This window comes from Homarus americanus, unplaced genomic scaffold (assembly GCF_018991925.1).
Source record: "Homarus americanus isolate GMGI-L3 unplaced genomic scaffold, GMGI_Hamer_2.0 scaffold4060, whole genome shotgun sequence".
NCBI lineage: Eukaryota > Metazoa > Arthropoda > Malacostraca > Decapoda > Nephropidae > Homarus > Homarus americanus.
In genome coordinates this window covers 5,474,711-5,494,869 of record NW_024746161.1, presented here as the reverse complement: position 1 = coordinate 5,494,869, position 20,159 = coordinate 5,474,711, and the positions used below count along the sequence as shown (strand labels likewise).

The 20,159-nt window shown below is 40.7% G+C and overlaps 1 protein-coding gene across 12 annotated transcripts in view; it reads right to left on the bottom strand.

The window, feature by feature from the left end:
- Window positions 1-16,510: 16,510 nt before the first annotated feature.
- LOC121879020 (distal membrane-arm assembly complex protein 2-like) overlaps window positions 16,511-20,159 on the bottom strand; it is a 55,560-nt gene continuing 51,911 nt past the window's right edge. For all 12 annotated transcript variants that reach the window (XM_042385478.1, XM_042385477.1, XM_042385479.1 and 9 more), the window contains one exon: window positions 16,511-17,157. In XM_042385478.1, coding sequence (XP_042241412.1) covers window positions 17,016-17,157 — 142 coding nt within the window. In that variant the 3' untranslated portion in view covers window positions 16,511-17,015. The remainder of the gene's footprint in view (window positions 17,158-20,159) is intronic.

Genomic DNA, 20,159 nt, shown 5'->3' with positions numbered 1-20,159 from the left:
TTGCAATGCATGGCTTGTTGCATCAACTCTGCCAAGAATGTCATGCCCAAACACAGCATAAATAGCTGTCTCTAACTTGCACATCTTATCATGGAGACCATTGGCTTCATAACATGTTTTGCTCGTATCATTTTCATCTCTAGCAAGTACTTCACGGATTGGGAGATAACCTGGACGACTGCTTTCACTTCAACTGCTCGACAGGACCATCTTGTTGTGGAAATCCTCTTTGGCACAGATACCGGGCCAGACGCTACAGTTTTCAATAAATCACTAAGAATTGCATAACAATGTGTAGAAGCTGTGAAGAACACATAAATTGCCTCAAGAAAATAAAAAAAAATGAGATAGCTTCTTGACAACATTCAGTTGTAGCTTTTCCAACCAAGTTTAATGAATGACCAGCACAGGGTATCCAAATTGCATGATGATTTTCAGCTACAACTTTGGCTTGCAGACCATTGTACCTCCCACTCATAGATGTTGCATTATCATAAGATTGCCCACGACAATTTTGAATGTCAATGTCATTGTCTGCAAGAAACTTCATCAAACATTTCTTGAGCCTTGTGTCCTTGATTTGGCAAGAATTTCACAAATCTCTCCATGTGTCATGATCCATGTATCTGATTATCAGAGTTAGTTCATCAATATGGCCTTCATCAGGGGTGGAATCTAGAGAAATTGAGTAATATTTTGAGAGCTTTATACGTGAGATAATTTCGTTCAGTACTTCATTGCCCATTAGTCTGACAATTTCTTCACAGATGGTTGAAGACAAATAGTTTGTGTGACCAGTGCCACGATTAGCATGATTCTGGATGTGTTGCCTGAGGAAATCATCATACTCGGCCAAAAACTCTAGTAATCCCAAGTAATTTCCATTATGAGGAGATCCAATTATTTCATCATCTCCACGAAGAGCTAGCCCTCTTTCACATATAAATTTAAGCATGCTGATAAATCTCTTTAGAAGACTACACCAATACTGCTCAATTTGACCCACATGCGTAGTTAGTTTAGAATCTATACCTCCAGCTCCCTTTGCACGACTTGCTGTTGACAAAACTGCTTGAATGTGGTCCTTTGATTGCTCATGGACAACAAGCCAATTAGCATGCTTCTAATCGCAGAACCCATCAGATGTGAATTGAGATCTTGAAACACCCATTAGCTTGCAAAAGAAGCAGTAGACCCACCCATTTGCGGGGGAGAAAGAAAGCCAAGAACGCTTTACAACTTCCCCATTTCGATTCCTTCGCTCAAACATGAGTGGTGTGCATTTGCGACTGACATTGTTTGCATCTTTTTGTACTGCTGATTTTGCATCCAAAAATTTAGCATCACTGTGGTGGAGACTCTCAGAACCGTTCGCACCCCAATAATCAATAAATTGTTTTGTCAAATGTTCTGACCATAAGCTAAAGTCAATGTCATAATTTTGTGTAGTTGCCATTTGCACTTCAATTTCAATCTCCTCGGCAGTCTGGTCATTTCCCCCTGTATATAGGCTAGAGCTGCCATATAAAGAGGAAGCTGATGCATCACATGCAGGTGCTTGTTCTGGTTGCCGTGAAGATGAGCTTGCAGAAGCACTGACTAGATATTCTGAAGTTGATGGACGAGTGAAGAATTCAGTCAGTCGACGTGTTTTTGTAAATTCTTTAGCTTCTCTCTCAGCACGTTCTTTAGATGTCTTTCTCTTTGCAGCACCACTTTCGAAATGTCGCACACCTTTATGTCTGTCCATTCCACTCATTTTTGCAACAATAATTTTCTGTCAACAAAGACGGACACCTAATTTTTCGTTATAATTAAAAACGTAACACAAATTGGCCGTTTGCTTTTAGCTACTTTATGGAGAGGTTAATTGATTACTTAACTCCCTGGAACATTTGGACGCCAGCATATTTTTAAAATTTGGAATTTTGGGTAAGATTATGACCTCTCCCTCTGACTTCTCCCAGTCCCACCCCTAAAGCTCGCCATCGGTTCACCTCCTTTTCACCATTGACTATACTGTGTTATACTGTATATACTGATCGTGGAACTGACAGAAACCGTCATTGACATAGTTAATGTACTCAAAATACATAAAAATAACTCAACTTACTTGCAGCCAATCGACCTGTAGTATCTTAAAGCACAATTATATATGTGAACGTATATTCTAAGAGCACACCCACCCACACTCAAGCACAAGCATCAATCGACTCTCTCTCACTTGCACTCTCACTGTACATTTGCAAGACATGTTCTAGGAAATGACAACTGACAAGATCATTCATCACTGAGTGGCGACGACTTCACTCAACAAGCACACATGACAATTCTCTCTCTCATTTCACATCTGCAAGACATGTTTATGTCTATTCGTGGGAAGTTCACGAATCATGGGCGATGCAAGTCTCATCTTTAATCGACAGACACATGACAACCGATGTGCAGATACTACATGACCCAACCCCCTCCGACTGACTGTCAACAAACACAGCGCCCTGATGGTATTCGTAATGGAATGATAATGAAAAAATATTTTATTTGTTTTTTTTTAATCTCAATTTCGTTATTTTATGTAGTTCATCTTTAATCAATACTGTATATGTTTGTGGAATTGTAAATGTATTATAAGCAACACAAACAATAGCATTCATTAAAAATATACTGTTCATAGGAAAACCAGGTATTCATGAATTTCAAGGAGTAGCTTGCCTAATTTCTATCACGCTTCTTGCTGAACATAGTTTTATGTGATGGAATAGATAAACATGAACTTTAAAGAATGAAAATAAAAATAATCCAAATGAATAAACAAATAAATAAAATATTGTAATAGTTGGAGGCTCCCAGATTGTGGAGGACCCTGGGCAGCTGCCCACTTTGCCCATTCCTGAATCCGGCCCTAATTACAGAAAAGGTAGATGATGCTGGTAGGGGTCCGGACAAAAGCCCCTAGGACAAAAGCCCTAGACCCCCTGACGGAGACACGATGATCCTCCCCATACTCGCCAGATATTTTGTAAATAATATTGATTATGTGTTAAAGGAATATCCTTCCTTCTTTAGGCTTTAGTAAGCCCCTTTATAATATTTATACTGTATATACTTGTCACACTTGCCAGATGCTTCTGGTGTCATTGTACAGGGGTACCTAGTGACAGCACTAGGATCCCGCTTCCTCTATCAAGGAATAAACAATTGAAATTGAAATTGAATTGACAAAAGCCCCTGAGTAAAAGTGCAAAATAGGACAGAAGCCCCCTGTTTTTATGTTAAAGAGAGGGTCATTAGAAATATTATAATTATATAGATTCAAAAATGAAATTATTACAATTTAAATAATTAGAATATTATTAATCTTTCAATTTTGATATAGAACATTATTAAATAAATAGAAAAGAAAAAAGACGACATATTTTACTTTCATGTTCATTCTGTATTTACTGAGGACCCAGTGAGGTCACTGAATGTCAGGGGAGTAATTAACCCAGTAGACAAAACATACGTCATTGCAGATTTAATAAACATTCCTTGTACTGTATACTTCTTTATAACTATAACAGAATTCCTGAAAGTTAGGTTAGGTTAGAGAAGTGTTCATAGAATGTAAAAAAAATAAAATAATTATTTTAAAAATTCTTATTATTTCTCCTGGGGGACTTTCTCCTGGGGGACTTTGTCCTACACTCGATGCTTGTGGCATCCCTCACGGCCTGCTCTCTCTTGCAACGTGTTGCTTTGTAAACATTGTAAGTGGCGTCCTTGGAGAAATTTTGGTTATGATTCTGTAAGAGACAGAGAGAGAGCCATGTCATTATTGAGAATAGATATTTGAGAGAAATTAGAGTCGAGTAGTGCTATGTGTTGTGTATGGTGCCTGCAGCCGAGTATCAACTTCTAATTTGAGCCGTCAGTGTATTCTTTTTTCTTTAATATACTTTGTTTATTGTTGCTAGTGAATTTTCATACAACCTCATAGCACAGTAAAAGTATTTTCAAAGTTATGCCAACTTTCAGATGATGGTCAGTCTATGGTGTGTAATCATAGTCAACTTATTTCGCTGTTAACCACTTATGTCTGCCAACTTTTCCAAGGTGTTGAGGTTCACCCAACCCCACACGTTTACCGTTGTTCTTCCACTCCTGGCCTTTGTGTAAATATTCTGACTTATGTGGGGGCAGCTACTGGTGTGGCAGCAGGGAAGGGCCCTGTGACTTGTTGATGAAAAGGTTTTTTCATCCGAAAAAGTAGCTTTGGACCAAATAATCTACATTTATTTTTATAAAGTCATTGGCAAATGCAAGCCATGCCATCACGTGTCTTTCATGCAGCTTGTCCTTCCCTGCTGGGACGCTGTGGTGGACGCCTACTTTGTGTAGACGCCGCCGGAGTGTCCTGGCAGATGCGCCCAGGTGAACCCGTTCCCTCACGGCCGCTGCATTCGTGAACAGGTGACATTCGGCCTCTGCTAGGATTTAAGCGTTGGCCTCCTTCCTTGTCAATCATGGTCTCCCTGGGCAAAAGTAATATCATGTATACAGAATTAAGAGTTCAAATATGTCTTGTCTACATTGCACACCCAAAATTAGTCATTTTAATATATCCCAAATGGAAGCAAACCATAAAAAATTACTCACCACAGCCAGTTTGCCAAGTTCTCAGACTCCTTCCAGTGGGTTAACCAACATTTCACAGTCTGCTTGGTGACACCAACCTCCTTTGCAATTTCTGACACATTGTAGACTGCAGCTCATAAGCCAATAATTTGCCTGTGACTCGCCAATCGATGTTATTTAGCGTCCAGCCTGGGCTGGGTATAAATCAGTGGCCAACCACTATTAGGCTAGGCCCTTATTCACAAAAGAGCCCTAAAAGTGGTTGTAAGTGGGATTTTGGGGTAAAAGTTGGTAACATAGCCAGTTATAGGCATTTTGCTCTTCTGAACTCAAAAATGGGTTTAGTAAGCTGAATTTTGAGAGTAAATGCTTCAAATAATGTAACAGCAATATCTATGCTTCTAGGGTGGAGAAGACAATTATGACATCTTCATTCATGTATGTGACAATTTTGAACTTCCTTAGGGAATTTCCAAATGGTCACTATTACAATATAGTACATATTTTTGCAAATGGTTGCTCGTGAAATGTGTAGTAAGTCTATCTTAGTCGCTAAGTTATGTTTTGAGGGGTGAAAAATACAATTACTGTATAACAATTCTCTACATACATCTTAGATCTGAAGATGTAGTTTTTAAATTTAAAATAGTGCTTTAATGCTGTCATCACGCCACAATGTCAATTACAGTATATACAATACAGTGGTCCCTCGGTTAACGAACATAATTCGTTCCAGAAGGTCGTTCGTTAACTGAAAATTTCGTTAATCGAAACCATTGTTTCAATGGATTTTTGGGTAATTGGTTCCAGCTCACCGAAAAATTAACCTAAAGTAAAAAAAAAAAAATGCAGTAAAGTACACTTACTTTGAGGTGTGCATGTAGAAGGCTCCTGGTTGATGATGATGATGATGGGAATTAGAAGTGGGGGTGGAGGAGAAGGGAGAAGAGAAGGCAGTGGGGTGGAAGAGAAGTCACCCCATGCTTCATGCTGCCATTTCACCCATAAAATTTTAAGTTCACTTGGTGTAATTCAAGATTATTTTCTTTAAATCAACACTGCACTGCATTGTATATTGTCAATATGTAAAATAAATTTCAGAATGAACAATAATTGTACAGTATAGTCTGGATTTACGCGGTCAATTGAACCTGTGGAGGTCCGCGTAAAACGAGAAACGAGTAAATGAAATAACAGAACATATGGGATTAATTGGAATAGAGACTGGGCCGACCCCCAAAATCCAAATTTTGCCGACACAATATGTACGTTGTAGTAAAAATAGTATCTTAACTTTATGATGGTATGCACACGCACATATCTTAATAAAAAACTACACTACTGTACAAATAAAGGTGTTTAACACTTACGGTAGTAAAAGAGATGTGTCGGCATACGTGGATGGGGACTGGTTCTGAGGCAGAGGGCAGATTACTGGCCCTCAGGTGAATCACTGTCACTATCCACCACAGTTGTCAGGGCCTCCCTGACAAATCCCTCAAAGTCCATGTCATCACTGTCACTATCACTGACTTGGGCTGGCTGTGGTGGGTTGTGGGCGAAGAAGTCTGTGATGTTACGCTGACGGCTAGTGTTGATGTTTTCATGGTAAATCTGGATGTACGGCTCCATAGTTTGTAACAGATGGTTGTTGAAGACTTCACAGCGTTGATTTGTCAGGGTCGTTGGAAAAGACGAGCTTGAGCTTCTCTGCAAACTCGATGGCATCTTTAACATTACCATGTGTTAACTTGTGTTCTTCTTGGGCTGCCGCAACACCTGCCTCCACAATGACGTCATCGTCTTCCAACATCTCGTCGGCTGTCACCTCAGGATCCCTGATCACCTCCATAATATCTTCGTTGGTGGTCACGGAGAAGCCTGCAGCTGTAACACTCTATGCAGCTTCTCTTGCAAGGTCACTGCCACTGCAACAGACTGAACCTCACCAGTCACAGGTTGCCTCTGCCTCCCACCTGGGATACCTTGCAACACATGCCGCCATGTGTGACAAATCGTTGCCACAGACAGCTGCTTCCATGCCTCCACCAAAAAATCAACAGCTTTCTTGACGTCAAATTTCTTCCAAAACTGTTTGACGTGAACTTCTTGCTCCGCCAACTCTCCTTGCTCGTCGTCGTCGCTCTCACTATCGGTGTCACTCAGGTTCCGCAACTCATCTTTGGTGTTAGTCAAGTCATTAAGGAGCCGAAATTTCTTTGCGGAGAAAGAAGCCTTAACATTGCAGATTAACTCCTGGTCCATGGGCTGGATTAATGACGTAGTGTTGGGAGGAAGGAAGACCACGTTTATGTTGGGGTGATGATCCAACTGTAGGGGCGAGTGTCCTGGTGCGTTGTCAAGGAGCAACAAAATGTTGAATGGAACATTCTGTTGCTCGAAGAATTTCTTCACGTCGGGAACGAAACAGTCATCAAACCAGGAGAAGGACAGACCAGTGAACATCTACGCCTTCCTGGAGGTTAGCCAGTGGACATTAATCTTGCTCACGTCCATGTTCTTGTAGGCGTGCGGCTTACGGGTTGTGTGGATCACCGAAAACTTGAGCTTACAGGTACGGGAGGCATTGGTGGTAAACAGAACGGTGATGCGCTCCTTCTGCAATTTCCGGCCCCGACACTTGCTGGCAGACTGGACAACGAAGATCTTGGTAGGTAGCTTTTTCCAAAACAGACCGGATTCATCCATGTTGAACGCCTGGTTGTCGGTGTACTGTGCTTCCTCCATAACTTCTCGTAAGAATGGAGGAAACTCACTCGCCGCAACACAGTCAGCACTACCACCTTCACCAACAATGTTAATGTTGGTGATCTTGTTCCTCTTCTTAAACCCTTGCAGCCACCCAGAGGAAGCACTGAAGGGTCTCGGCTCTGCAACTCCCATCTTGCGTGCCACTGCCATGTACAGTTCACGGGCGTACTCTTGAACTGACCGCGTGTCCACCGCCATGTTCCGTCTTGCCTGACGAATCAAATAGCTCACCAGCAAATTCTCAGTCTTGAGCAGCACCTTATTTTGAGAGTACTTCACCATCGAAGCACCTACATACTTTGTGATGCTCATGTGTTGTTTTATCTTGGCGGCATTCTTCTTGATCGTCCTGATCGTAGATTCATTAACGCCATGCTGGCGCGCCAAATCAACTTGCCTGGTACCTTTTTCCAACTCCTGCACGATCTTGTACTTAACTTCATAGCTTAAAGCTCGTCGTATCTTCTTAGGCTTGGGGCGGCTTGGTCCAGGTAGTTCAAGGTTTTTCTATGGTGGTGGGGGTCCAGCGGAAGCCATTGTTGAACAGATTAGCGGGCACACTAGAGAATTGTATACGCGGTAACTGAGAACAATGTGTAATGAGTGATTATCAGACCATAGATTACAAGCCCAGAGAAGTATAACACATATAACAGCGAATACATATAGCAAAGAGCGTGTAAAGACCTCGTGGTACCTGAACATACCAGGTTGACACACCCCAGGCCAAGACCCAAGGGACTTGACCTCATCCGCCAATTACTTGAATTAACGGGTGACCTGACCTACCAAGACACACCTGGGCATGACCACACCTGGACACAGCTGTCCAGATCTAACCAGTTTAGTGTTAATTGCTAAGGTCAAACGCCAGCTGTGAGCCCCCATATAAAGGCTCGGCAGCCCTGCCCACGGGTTCATTACCATTCTGATTCTCATACGGGTCTTATTCAGAGAGATTGGTCATTGAGAGGTCATTCTGGTCACTCACACAGAGTCACGCTCGTCCTCTCCCCCCCCCCCCAGTTCGGGAGGGGGACTTCCCGACCAGACCCCAGCTAAGCAGAGACTCGCATACGAGAGCACAGCCAACACCCACTGGGCCTACGTCAGGTTACACGTGAGTCATTGTCAGACCTATCTCTAGGGCGAGTTACCTACTGTCAGTGTATAGTAACGTAAAACATAATGTGCTAATACCCCGATATATTGATGATATTAACGTGTTCATGTCATTGAGTGAATTAATAAATAGTTGTATCGAAGGGGTGTTTGAGAAGTTGTCCCATAAGAAGAATAGATATGTGTATTGACATATAAGATAAGCGTATTGACTCGGAGTAAATAACATCCCTGCCACGCTACCCAAGTTCCTATCTTTACATTACTACTCTCTATACTTCCTACTTATATGTAATCTTCTTCTATGCAAGTTCTGTCTTGTTGTAATGGTGGCAGCGAACTATAACGTTAACCCACGCCCTCCTTGCTTAGTTGTTATAGTGATAGTGTACTTAACGTAAACTCATGCCCTCCCCCGTTTAGCCATAACACCTGGCTCGTCAATTTGAGTGTTGTTCAAAAGTGCGTGATAAGGAGTTCCTGCGTAGTAGCGTGAAAAGTGTCTTAGTGTGTCATCTTTACAGCTAAAGTGAATGTCTCTCGTAGTGGTATGAGCGAATTTTTACTAGCAATATGTCCAGTGCTTAATGTATTTCTCAGTGCCCCCCGCGATCTGTGTAGTTCTCAATATCCCTAGTGCATTTTAATTGTTGATCAGTGTTAAATGTACCCATTGTGTTTTAGTGATGGAAGCCGTGTCTGTACTAACTGTTATAACCTAACATGTCTTTTAACCTACATCCTCCTCCCTGTCCTAATCCTTATCTCACCCTCCTTATCCTTACCCTTCCGTCCCTGCCCTGCCCTGCCCCATCCTTCCCCCCCCCAGCAGCCCTGGCTTGGCCCGGCCAACCACACCTCAGCTCCTCCCCACCTCACCCGCCACGCCTCGCCTCCTCCCCACTCCACCTGCCTCGCACAATCCAGGGTGACCTCACTAATCCCCCGTCTTTTGTCCCGTAGCAATGTGTTCATGATGATGGTTAATGTAATGTAATATTGCGATAAATGCAGAGCTTCACACAGTGTTTTTATGCTAGTATGATTTGTGATGTACTCTTTGACGTGTAGTGATAAATGATATTCAGTGTAGTGAAAAGAGCTTCACTCCCCGACCCAGCCTGATGAGAACATTGTCGTGACGGAAACCATAGTTGTCAAATATTGACGTAACGTATAAAGTAAATTTATTTTTTATAGATGCACTTCCAACTAATCCATCATCCCTTTAGGATTGTTTCTCTGTCAAATGTCACACACAGTACCACCCCATGGTTCCAGCCAGACGTCAACCACAGTACATACGAGCAGAGAAGCAGCGTGATGAATGCAGCACCCAACCCACCACCCACCACGCCACTTCTTTCAAGTCCTCCCTTGGTCTAGGATTAAGAAGATTTTATATTTTTCTACTTTAGGAAGTTAAGGAGTGTGGAATGCTGCGCCACACAACGAACCCTGGTGAGCCCACCCAGGGAGGGATTCACCACTGTGGAAGGTGTGAGACAGGACAGTCTTTGGTTTCGCCGACACTCACGTATGGAGGGCAAACCCTGGTCCGCGGAACCTGCCTCACAAGTCATCCAAGGCGACGACAGCCCAAGCAGTGGACCGGCTTTAATCCCGGCCGGAGGGGCGGAATTGGAAAAATGAAGCTGTACAGGAGAAAAGCGCAGATGGAACAGAAAATCATCTGCAATATGTTGAAAATGATGTTGTACTGAGAAAAAAGGGCAGATGGAACAGAAAATTCATCTGGAATACGAAAATGATGCTCTAAAACATAAGAGGAAGAATGCAGATGGGACAGAAAACTCATCTGGAATAGCATAGAAACCAGGAGGAAGTGAGAAGTCAGAAGGTAAGGAGAAACGACCCACAAGGTGCGGTATGGAAGGAAGAAAGACATGCCATGTGAAGAAAGAAGACAGAAGATGAGCTGTGCTGACATCAAAAGAAAGTCGACGATGAAGGTGGATCATCAGAATGACCAACCCACAACCGCCGTTGTGCTGCCGGCATCCCCTATTTTCAGATACCAGCTGGATGGAAGACGTGCGCTATGCTGGACCCACACTAATGTTGTTGATGTACAATAAAAAGTTATAAAACCCTAACATGTGAACTAGGAGCACTTTTTATGTATTTGAAGTATTTCATTCTTTGATTTTTGTTGATATTTACTACAAAGAATGTTTTTTTTATTTTCACTTTTTCTATGAGTTCAATTGATAAATGTTTTGCACTACGAAATGCAATGTTGTAGACATATTACTGACTGAGATGGATTTTTATTTTGACATGGGCTGGTAAGGAGATGTAACACCTGTTGTTGTTGTTGTTGTAATTTGCAAGTTTGTCTCGGACACAATGCTAAATATGAAGGATCTTTTCATTCTATGTTCACTTACTGTGTTTTTTTCTCCTGGCATAGAAGCTTTGATCTTGGCGGGAGGTATAATGTCAGATCAAACTAGCGCCAGTAGAAAAACATACACCTATGAGATTATTGTTGTAAATGTGAGACTGTATTATCGCCTCAGGGCCTATCTTAGATACTGCACATGATAATACTGTCTACACTATATGTGTCATCAGTTCTCTGTGATGGAAGCTTTGGTTTTGGCGGGAGGTGTAATGAGTGATTATCAGACCATAGCTTACAGGCCCCAAGAAGTATAACACATATAACAGCGAATGCATATAACAGAGTGTGTGTAGAGACCTCGTGGTACCTGAACATACCAGGTTGACACACCCCAGGCTAAAACCCAAGGTACTTGACCTCGTCCGCTAATTACTTGAATTAACGGGTGACCTGACCTACCAAGACACACCTGGGCATGACCACACCTGGACACACCTGTCCAGACCTAACCAGTTTAGTGTTAATTGCTAAGGTCAAACGCCGACTGTGAGCCCCCATATAAAGGCTCGGCAGTCCTGCCCACGGGTTCATTATCATTGCGATTCTCATACGGGTCTTATTCAGAGGTCATTCTGGTCACTCGCACAGAGTCACACTCGTCCTCTCCCCCCAGGTCGGGAGGGGGACTTCCCGACCAGACCCCAGCTAAGCAGAGACTCGCATAAGAGAGCACAGCCAACACCCACTGGGCCTACGTCAGGTTACACGTGAGTCATTGTCAGAACTATCTCTAGGGTGAGTTTCCTACTGTGGGAAGTGTATTCATTCATGTTGTGTCCGAGAGTCAGTATCGAGTAACGTAAAACATAATGTGCTAATACCCCGATATATTGATGATATTAACGTGTTCATGTCATTGAGTGAATTAATAAATAGTTGTATCGAAGCGGTGTTTGAGAAGTTGTCCCTTAAGAAGAATAGATATGTGTATTGACATATAAGATAAGTGTATTGACTCAAGAGTAAATAACATCCCGGCCACTCTACCCAAGTTCCTATCTTTACAATACTACTCTCTATACTTCCTACTTATATGTAATCTTCTTCTATGCAAGTTCTGTCTTATTATAAATGCGACTGGCGTGGGGTAGGTCAACGGCTTCTTCCCTCCCGTGGCAGGGCATGTCATATTACATTAAACCAATCACAGCTAGCAGGGGAGGGAGGTAAGGATGCGTGGCCCAATCACAGTCCGATATGTCATATAACGTCAGCGATAATGCAACAGCGACACACTGCGCAACCTTACTCGCGCCGCTTCCCGCTTATGGTCAAGCATGGGCCACGTGAATAAAAAATGGCACGGCGTGTCTGGACCTTTCCAGCCGCTCCGCGAAAATGACCAAATTTACCGCGTAATTAAAGCATTTCAATTCCGGCAAGGCACCGCGTAAATGACCAAACGTGTTAACCAAAACTATACTGTACTGTATAAACGTAAAAATAGTTTATGTTCAAGAGCGTCTCAAGCAAGATGCTTCCTCCACTGAGCAGACACAAACTGACGCCATTCTGGGGGAGTCAAGTGACTGTTTGGTGCACTAAAAACTAGTTCCCTGTACTTCAATTGTTAAATAATTATTAAAATGACTAAAAATTTTAATATAAGACTTGGAAAATTATTGAATAGTACAACCTTCTTGATATTTACTCAAATGGTAACGAATTTAAGCCCTAAAACCGATTACTGTATTGGCAGACTAATACTACAGCTGGTGAGCAGGAGTAAGCATGTTGTGAAAAATTCGTAAGGAATTCGTTAACCGAATTTTTTTCGTTAACCGAATTGATTAATCTTATGGAAGGTAATTTGTTAACCGAAATTTCATTAACAGAGGCGTTCGTTAACCGAGGGATCACTATGTATTTATGCACAAAGTAGTGTGCCAGAATTATTTATGAGTTTACAAATATTAGGTATAATACAACTTATGTTAGAGTATACAATCTGCATATTTTTTAAATTTTCTCAAACTGCATGAAATGCCCACAAAGTTAATCATTGTTTTTATTGATGCAGATTATCTTAGGCTTATACAAACACGCATTTGTATGCTCCAGTCCATACCAAGGTATTCTTCCAACATTTGCAACGTAGTGTTCCACAGCCACTTTTGCACTGGCATGAAATCATCTCCATTAACCTCTTTGGCACTGGGTCTATGGTCATCAAAACAGGCAACAGATCTTCGTCAGTCAGTGCCCATCCCATGGTGTCTGGCAATGGAATATCAGGTGTTGCTCTGTTTGTCTGCTTCCTTATAATCAGTGATTAAATAATGAGTTCTCCTGATGTGGTATCTTAAGGCATTACTTGTTGGAGGTAGAGTTTCAACACATCAGTTTTCCCAACAAGTTCAGTCTTGCCTCATCTACTGATTCCACATCTCCTTTTACTTTGTATAACTTACAAATAAACCTTTCTGCTTCCTTCACCACGGAGTAGTGCATAATAATACTTGAATGCTGCCCATGCAGACCTTTTGGTGTGGCCACTTACTTTAGATGTAGTGTCACATGATCACATCCTATAGTTGCATGAAATGCAGGAGTGATGGCAAGCATTCAGGTGGTAAATTGGCAACAACATCCCTTACAGGGATAACACATTGTTTTTTGGCAGTTCCAGCCATCATCCAAATTTTGTTTATTGATATTTGAAAAGAATGTGCAACTAAGAGAGGCAAAACATCTGTATCCCTTGCAGATACAATTACAGTGTCAGCATCAGCATGCATTGCATGTAAGACTACTCTTGTGTCAGCTTCTTCATGATTGGCTGATAGTCCAGAAACATTGATATTTTTTAAATACTGTACTTCCTGCTCATTCTCAAATCCTCTTGCAAGTACCAAACATTTGTTATCTGGGGCATTGGCAATTATTTCCTTGGAGAAGAAGTTTGTCAAATCTTGTTTGTTTTCATTGAGGGCAAGGAAGTTTGCCTAGTTGTGTGGTAGAGGCACCTGCTGTCATGGTCACAATAGCATGGTTAGTCCGTTCAACACTTTATTATCCACATTAAGCTCCACCGCCCACAAAACATGTGTGAAACTTTTTGAGTCCACCAGTGGAGACGTCTGTTTTACCCCCACTTCAGGGCGTCTTAATCATCCGTTTTCTCTCTTGTACTGCCTCAAGGACTCGGGTATTTCTTAATACCTCATATGGTGTCCAGGATTTGAAATTGAGTGAATTAATTTATTGTACAGTGAATGGTGTTTACTTACTGTGAGAGAAAGCATTCTAGGGTATTGAGTATATGTTGAAGGCATCATATACCTTTAGGTGTAGAGTATATATTGTGAAGACGATGTGTTTTGAGTGCCCATTTGGCAGCTGTAAATCATTATGTTTCGTGTGAACTTATGCGATAGCATTTCAAAATTGAAGTCATATCTTTTTGATCTATGAACATCAAAGAATCCAATGAGAGTATAGAAATTGTTGTCAGTCCTGTATTATAGAAAATACATAGTGTACTGAAATGTAAACAAAACTCCTACTTATCGCTGGAATATAACGGAAAATCTGTTATCTGCTTGCAAAGCTCTGCCCATAGTACACTGCCTTTCTTAGTACTTGACATCAGTTTAATTCTTGCCTTTCAAAGCTCAGTCACTGCTTAGTTTAAAAAGTTAATCTTAGAAAACTAATATAAGCTTTTAGCCTCATTTTCACCTGCCGACGTGTAAGTTTAAACTTGGTAACTCGGGGTTGTGAGAGTGAGGCAGACTGTCCTGACCTCACTGCCTCACACTAAAGCACGACCCCATTCTGTAAATAGGTGCCAGATAGACCAAGGGAGGTTTTGGTAGGCCAGGACAACATCCACACTAGTATTTGGGAGTAGATAACGTCGTGAACACGGATTATGTGCTCTCAGCCAGCCGCTCAGAGGTGGCCAGAATTCACCGTCCACCTGGTGATCTCACAAGAGAAGTAAACACGACCAGCTCATAGCAGTGTTGTTTTGAATTAGTCCACCTCTAAGTAGAGATTACTTTGGGTGTGTTATTCATCCAAGTATCCCTGTATGTAATCTCCTCAGTTGAATGGGTGTTTGGAGTCAACATACTATGAGGGTCGCTAATTTTTCTTGGCAAATGTAACAAGGAGCCCAAGGAGGTATTCAGTTGTGGTGCTACCACTGCTATGTTACTGGCAAGAGCAATTTCTCAAGTAACCTGTATTGATGGTGCTCAAGTGTACTATATGTATGATTATAGTGTTGTGTTTTTTTTAAGGTACAGCAAGTAATGGTGTATGTTGGAAGATGTACTGTACCTAGTTGAAAAATATCTGAGTGGAGCCATGGAGATGATCGTGGTAGTTGTGTGCTACTGGAAGTAGTCATAAGTCTAGCATTATTTTAATAAATCATTTTTTATTGTATGTTTGGGGTAATATTCTCCTACAGTGTCCACTTTTGTCCCTTTCCATATCTTGGTACCAGTATTACAGATACTCAGTGTCACTGAATTGACCTAGTAGAATATAACTTATATTGCTGGAATTCTTACAAGATAGCAATTAATTTAAGTACATAGACATAAAATTTTTAGATATTAACTTATTTCATTTGAGTACAGGTTTGCCCTTACGACAATTATTTCTTTTACTATTTTTTACAATATGTATTTAAGATGGTGTGTGCATGTAAATGAGTAAAAATAAATGAAGAAAGTTACGTATATCTACTTGAAAATACGAGTTGAAAAACAACCATAATACCTCACAGCTTGGCCCAGTAGCCTGGTGGTTGCAGTGATGATTCTAACCTGGCTACAATGCCATGATTAATCACGATTAAGCATTATTATATCAGTAAACACTAATAATAACAGTAAATCCAGTGAAATATGGCAGGGAGGGAGGGAAGTTAAGTGCCCTCTCGTAATTTTGTCCGGACTAAAAGAGGTGTCGGACCATCAGTTCCTGGAAAATCGGTGGTGTACCTGTAGTTTGTTCAATAAATTGAGACATATTTTGCCATCTTTGTATTATTTATACATAAGTGGCACGGCACTGCACATGTATTATTTTCAATTCCAAATTAAATTTGCTAAGAAAATAAAATATTTTCAAATTAATTTTCACTTTCTGCACAGACAATCTGGCTACTTTGTAAGTCAGGTAGTGTGCCTGTCACTACACTACAGGCAAAGACCGTAATGCGATGAATCAATATTTGCTTAATCAGTTTTATGATGTTAAAAAATTAAAACCATTTACCACTCTGATATGGCTAAAGATCAGTTTTACAATGGTCGCTACCTGAATAACTTTTTCTGCGTTGTCACTGCTATGAAACTGTGATGGGCAATAACTGCATAATTCCGAGATATGATGACACAATCTCGGAATGGCATAACACATGTGACCCATGAGGGCTGCGCAAGAGGTTCTGCCCATCCCCGGTGATTGCCAGGCTAAGCAGTTGAACGTGTCACATTGGCCAGAGGACAGACAGATTCTCTTGAAGGCCACTCATGATAACCCAAAGGTTACAATACTAAAAATGTTATATATGTGGTATCATGGTGTTTGAATCACATGGATGTCACAGTGTGATGTGAGTAACAACTTTTTATTCAATATTAAAGTGAAGCCACCGCCGTAGTAAGGGCACAAATGCCACCGTGCCCGAAATCGAGTTACCACTACAGCAAGTTTTGATAAGTTTTCCTTGATCACAAAGTGTGTCGTATGTGGATGACCCAGCACCTGCTGTGAGTGAAAGTGAGGCGAGTGAACCTGAGGCTGGGCCATCACGGGGCCATAAACGTCTGTGCAGGCCTCACACAAGGAAAAGTATTGTTGCAAAAAGGCTTTGTAAAGAAGGTAAGGCATATACCAGTCTTATGACCAAAAAAATTACTACCAGCAAGGCAGGTAGGCCCCCACATGTGCTGATGAGTGTTTCTCGAAAGTCACCTTTTTCTCTATTTTAAAAAAATGTCAATTGTGCCCTCACTACTGTGGTGACCTAAATTACATTATATTATAAATACAGTACTGTACACTATTACTATTTTTATAACATGAGTTAAATGAATTACAATACTATTATTAATCATGTTTGCTGCTCTTGCTTTGAATCCATATATTGAATTCCCTCAATCTGTAGATTAGGAAGAACATCTTCAAGGAGTAAGCAGAGAAGTTTTATATTCTTTATACCATCTAATCCATTAAGCTGAAGATTCTGTAGTCTTCTGAAAACAAAACAAAAAACATAATTAACATTAGATAATACTTAGTCATTAATCAAACCTAATTTCTACTCCGAAGATTAAGGATTGGAGTACAAAATCCTATTCTCTGGTAGAGGGAACAAGAAAGACTTATGTATGACTTACACATACCACTCTGAGCATATCACAACAGTGAACAATATCACAAGGTGTGCAATTCATGATAGCAGGAGACATTACCCTAATGGATACATTGCAATCTTCTCAACCAGTTGAATCCATATAAATCCCGTGAGGCTAGTCAAAATGGAGCTTTAATTCTACAGCTTTAGTCCCTCTAACCTTATTCTGTCCACATGGGACTGCATACTCCCAACCCTGAGTTCCTTGGCCAATTTGGGACCATTCAAGATAAGAAGATACTGTAGTGAATACTCTCCCCTACAACTGCCACTGCCGTTAGTCGCTGATCAGCCGATCCCGTGGTGAGTTTCTCTGACAAGCCTAGCGGTCTGAATGCGTGGGGTCGGCCAAGCAGCGACGCTTACTTCCGGTGGACTCGTATATTAGCCCACAGCCTCGCCGTGAAGTCGATTCTACCCAGCGCTCTCAAACAGACAAGACCTCCGCATAACAAGCTCCTCACCACACAGCAACTCTCTAGCACTGCAGTGATATATATATATATATATATATATATATATATATATATATACACACACACACACACACACACACACACACACACACACACACACACACAGTATTACCCCGCCATTAACGCGGTTTCACTTACACACAGTATTACGTTTTCACTTAACGCGTTTTATCATATACGCGGTGCCTCGCCAGAGCTGAACTTTCACTTAACACGGATTTTTTCCACATATACGCGGTGAGTGTCCGGCTCGAGACGCTATTTTTAGATTTGCCCCACCCGCCACCCTGCCTGACTGCCTGTTTTAGCTCATAAAATTCATACAAATTACCCGGCCAGAATATAATTTACATTGCTGGAATTCTTATAATTTGGTGATCATTTTGAATATAAACATCATATATTTTGCATTAGACATACAAATTTTAGATAACATTTTTTCTCTGGGTAACTATGTTATCTTTTGTGCAAAATATATGACATTTATATTCAAAATATTCCTGGTCTTACAAGGAATCCAGCAATGTCAATTATATTATCCTAACTTTAGTTTGAGGTATTATTTATTACAAAAAAGTTAAGTATTCTGGTTTTCCCACACATCTCCTTGGGACGGTTGGTGGGGGGTGGGGGGGAGGGAGGGACCGACCGACCATCTGTTACCCCGTGAAGAATATTTTTTTTTTTTTATTAACTGAAGATATTTGTTTTAGCTCATAAAATTCATACAAATTACCCGGTCAGAATATAATTTACATTGCTGGAATTCTTATAATTTGATGATCATTTTGAATATAAACATCATATATTTTGCATTAGACATAAAATTTTTAGATAAAATGTTTAATCTGAGTAAGAATGTTATCTTTTGTGCAAAATATATGACGTTTATATTCAAAATATTCCTGGTCTTACAAGGAATCCAGCAATGTCAATTATATTATCCTAACTTTAATCTGAGGTATTATTTAATACAAAATGTTAAAATCTAAATTTTTCACCCACTCTTCTCTGGAAGGGATGATTGGTGGGGGGTGGGGGGGAGGGTTGGGACTGACCGCGCGGTTGGAAGAGGAGGAAGGCAAGGTGGGGTACTTTGATTGACAGATAGTGTCCTGAAGATTTTTTTTTTTATTAACTGAAGATATTTGTTTTAGCTCATAAAATTCATACAAATTACCCGGCCAGAATATAATTTACATTGCTGGAATTCTTATAATTTGGTGATCATTTTGAATATAAACATCATATATTTTGCATTAGACATACAAATTTTAGATAAAAAAATTTTCTGAGTAACTATGTTATCTTTTGTGCAAAATATATGACATTTATATTCAAAATATTCCTGGTCTTACAAGGAATCCAGCAATGTCAATTGTATTATCCTAACTTTAGTTTGAGGTATTATTTATTAAAATTTAGTGGTTTTCCCCAAAAAATTTCTCAGAGAGGGAAGAGCCGGCAGTGTAGTGTGAGAGGGGGAGGGAGTTGAGTCCATTATTTGAATGGACATTAACTTGGCGACTGTATTTCTCTATTTCTCTTAAGTATTAATTGTGTGCATGTACCATCATAAAATTAAGATGTTATTTTTACTACAACATAGTTATGTGTCTTCAAAAAGTGGAGTTTGGGGGTCGGGCCGGTTTCTATTGGAATTAATCCCATATGTTCTGTTGTTCACTTAACGCGGATTTCACTTAACACGGGACCCTCTGGGTTCTATTGACCGCGTTAAGTGGGGTACAACTGTATGTGGTATGAGGAACTCGAGAGAGAATTATTTTGTGATTTAGAATATTATTGATATGGATATGTATTTTTGTAAGCTCCGAGGAGGAAAACCTAAATATATTTTGTGGGTTTGAAATGGAATTTGCGCAGGAGCGAATGCATCCCAGCCCGGGGTGGAGAGACGCTACGGCGTTGTTTACATAACAAAGATGCATCGGGTGGGCCCAGTAATAGGTGTGTCCCATGTATTTCTTGCTCTGATAGGGTGTGTTTGATAGATTGAGCATAATAAATGTTATATAAAGAATGTGATGATCTTGTGAAGGTAGTCTGTAAGCCAGAATAAGGCTAATTCTAGCTTTGCTCTACAGACATTCACCCTGGAGTAAGTCGACAACAGCAGCCACTCCCCTGTGTTATGCTGGTGGGTTGGGTTTATTATTTATTGTTTAATTCCTACTACTGTGTGGTACCAATATGTGAATATGACAACAGTTGATGCTTGTTTTGTAAGTATAACGTAATAATGTATAATAACTAGTTATGTCTGATCTAGGTCCCAGCCTTTTCCTTCTCAGGTGATTTCTAGAGTAAATAAATGAGAGAAAACTACAAGGGTGTGTCATAT